Genomic DNA, 2,666 nt, shown 5'->3' on the forward strand with positions numbered 1-2,666 from the left:
TTAAACTTAACCGTTACCTTACCTTCTACTTACTTCGTAGTATATCTCTTACTTATATATATATATATATATATATATATATATATATATATATATATATAAAATAATTTCACTTAGGTGACGATTTCCCGGCATGGTTAACGGAAGAATTCCTTCGGTCTTCTCCAAGACCTACGTCACGCCTAGAAGGCCGTACGAGAAAGCTCGTCTCGATCAGGAATTACGTATTATCGGAGAATATGGTCTCCGTAACAAACGTGAAGTGTGGAGGGTAAAGTATACCCTGGCCAAGATTCGTAAAGCCGCTCGTGAATTGCTCACGTTGGAAGAGAAGGACCCAAAGCGTCTCTTCGAAGGTTGGATATACGCCATATACATATATTTATTGATATATACATTTAATCGATACTTTAATCAGGAGGTTGTGTGTATCTTGATACATGAGATAAAAATGACAAAAGTAAGCAAATTCATTAATATGTTTGCATCTATTTTTTTTATTATCCTACACTAGAACTCTCTTTCATTAAATATCTATTTCATTTTAAGTTCCAAAAGTGTATTAAATCGGTTACAAAAAATAGACCTATAATTTCATTAGTCAACACCTAGAACTTGTTCATTTTGGTAATTTTTATCTTGTTTTAAGATACACAATTAACTTCCACATTAAACTTGCATTTCAAATAATTATATATAATATTTAATCTTCCATCGGAGTAAAATTTTCATCTTTTATCTGAATCTTCAAACTTCAGTACAGATTTATATTGTTTTAGACTGTATAAGTCTAAACTGTATAGTATAAACTATAATATGAAAAAATTTATATACACTAATGAAAACTTTAATAATAAGTTTTTATTATTGTAAAAGTTGGCTTTATTCATTTTTTATAGATTTAAATTTATCAGAATTCACAACAAGAAATCGACTGTTTGCCTTTAAGTTCAATTAACCGGTGGAGGATTAGTTAAAAAAAAAGAAAATTAATATGATGATTACACCATGAGCTATGACACCTCTTGTCTGAAAGGGTTTGAAGAAAAAAGCATCTTTTTCTGAAAAATTAAAAAATTTGAAAAAGATTTTTCCAAATCTTTCCACACTTTTATGTGTAATACAAAAAAATTTCTTTTGTATTTACAGGAAATGCCCTGCTTCGTCGTTTGGTAAGAATTGGCGTGTTGAACGAAGCCCACATGAAGCTCGATTATGTATTGGGTTTAAAGATTGAGGATTTCTTGGAGCGACGTCTGCAGACCCAAGTATTCAAGTTGGGCCTTGCTAAATCTATCCATCATGCCCGCGTGCTTATTCGCCAACGGCATATTCGGTAAATGATAATAATATTTTTACAGGAAAAGAGAGAGAAACAAATTTTAATTTGAAAATCATTTGAAAAAATGCCTTAAAAAATGGGCAAGAAGTGGCCGAATTATTCTCACGGCTCACTTCTAATCTTTGAGGCAAAATCAAAAGCCTGAATTAATCACCGGCTAAGGTCACATAAATTCCTTTTTCGGCTTCATATCAGGCTACAAATTTAAACATTTATTATATGACTAATTTTATTTACTTATTTATATTTTGTAATTTGGTTAAAATTATTGAGCTTTTAAAATATTCGTAGAAATATTGAAATCTGTAATTTTGTTATTTTTACAATCTTTTTCAAAAGAGCGAAAAAAAAAGAAATTATTTTAAAGTAAGAGACTTGATTATTTGAATATTTTATAATGCGGAAAATCAAGCGCCGCTAACAAATCTAATAGCAACATTGAAATGCATTAATATTCGATGCAATGTCGCAAGGCAAGATAACGAATGAATTCTGTTGCTCAGGTATCAGGACGACACCTGATCGACTGGACTTGATTGATCACACAATGAGTTCAATTGTCAATCAAGAATTCAATTGTTAACTTAACGAAAATTTGATTCGAACAGGCCACTTAAGTGTCGTTCATCGGCACTTAACGCCTGTTGAGCTGTCGAAATTCTACTTTCGTCAAGAGAGAGGAATAAGTTTCGGTAGAATCTTTTTGTAACGAAAAAATTTGCAATCATTTTCTATGACACGAGACCGAGGAAATCGAGTGATTATTAACTTCTCGTTACAGAGTGCGCAAGCAAGTGGTGAACATCCCGTCGTTCATCGTACGACTGGACTCGCAGAAGCACATCGACTTCTCACTCAAGTCACCCTTCGGCGGTGGCAGACCCGGTCGTGTCAAGAGGAAGAATTTGAGGAAGGGAAGCGGTGGTGCGGCACCAGAAGAAGAAGAAGATTAAAATAATCTTTATTATCGGCATTTATTATATCAATAAATGCATGGCGCGTAAAAAAATCGATTGTCTCTTTCGTTTCCCTTCTCTTCCATTCATTTTTCAAATGAAATTACTTATTTCCAAATAAGCACCCGAAGTCTGTATAGAAAACATACACATGAAAAGTAGAATCTAAAATTTGATTGATGTTTTTAGTGTATTGAAGTTGATGAACTTTTCTATTTTATTTTCTTAAATATATGATTAAATTGGCACCTATATTTTTACTTTTATTAAAGTAAGAAACAAAATTCATGACTACTTATTAACTAATTTAGTCATAACTGTAAAATGTAACCGTAAAATTATAGTTTAAAAACTTCGTTCATGTTATG

The 2,666-nt window shown here is 31.9% G+C and overlaps 1 protein-coding gene across 1 annotated transcript in view; it reads left to right on the plus strand.

The window, feature by feature from the left end:
- The window catches only part of LOC105621878 (40S ribosomal protein S9), a 3,207-nt gene extending 856 nt beyond the window's left edge, over window positions 1–2,351 (plus strand). The window contains exons 2-4 of the mRNA XM_012203317.1: window positions 118–356; window positions 1,150–1,336; window positions 2,124–2,351. Coding sequence (XP_012058707.1) covers window positions 134–356; window positions 1,150–1,336; window positions 2,124–2,295 — 582 coding nt within the window. The 5' untranslated portion in view covers window positions 118–133 and the 3' untranslated portion in view covers window positions 2,296–2,351. The remainder of the gene's footprint in view (window positions 1–117; window positions 357–1,149; window positions 1,337–2,123) is intronic.
- The last annotated feature ends 315 nt before the right edge of the window (window positions 2,352–2,666 follow it).

This window comes from Atta cephalotes (assembly GCF_000143395.1).
Source record: "Atta cephalotes unplaced genomic scaffold scaffold00038, whole genome shotgun sequence".
NCBI lineage: Eukaryota > Metazoa > Arthropoda > Insecta > Hymenoptera > Formicidae > Atta > Atta cephalotes.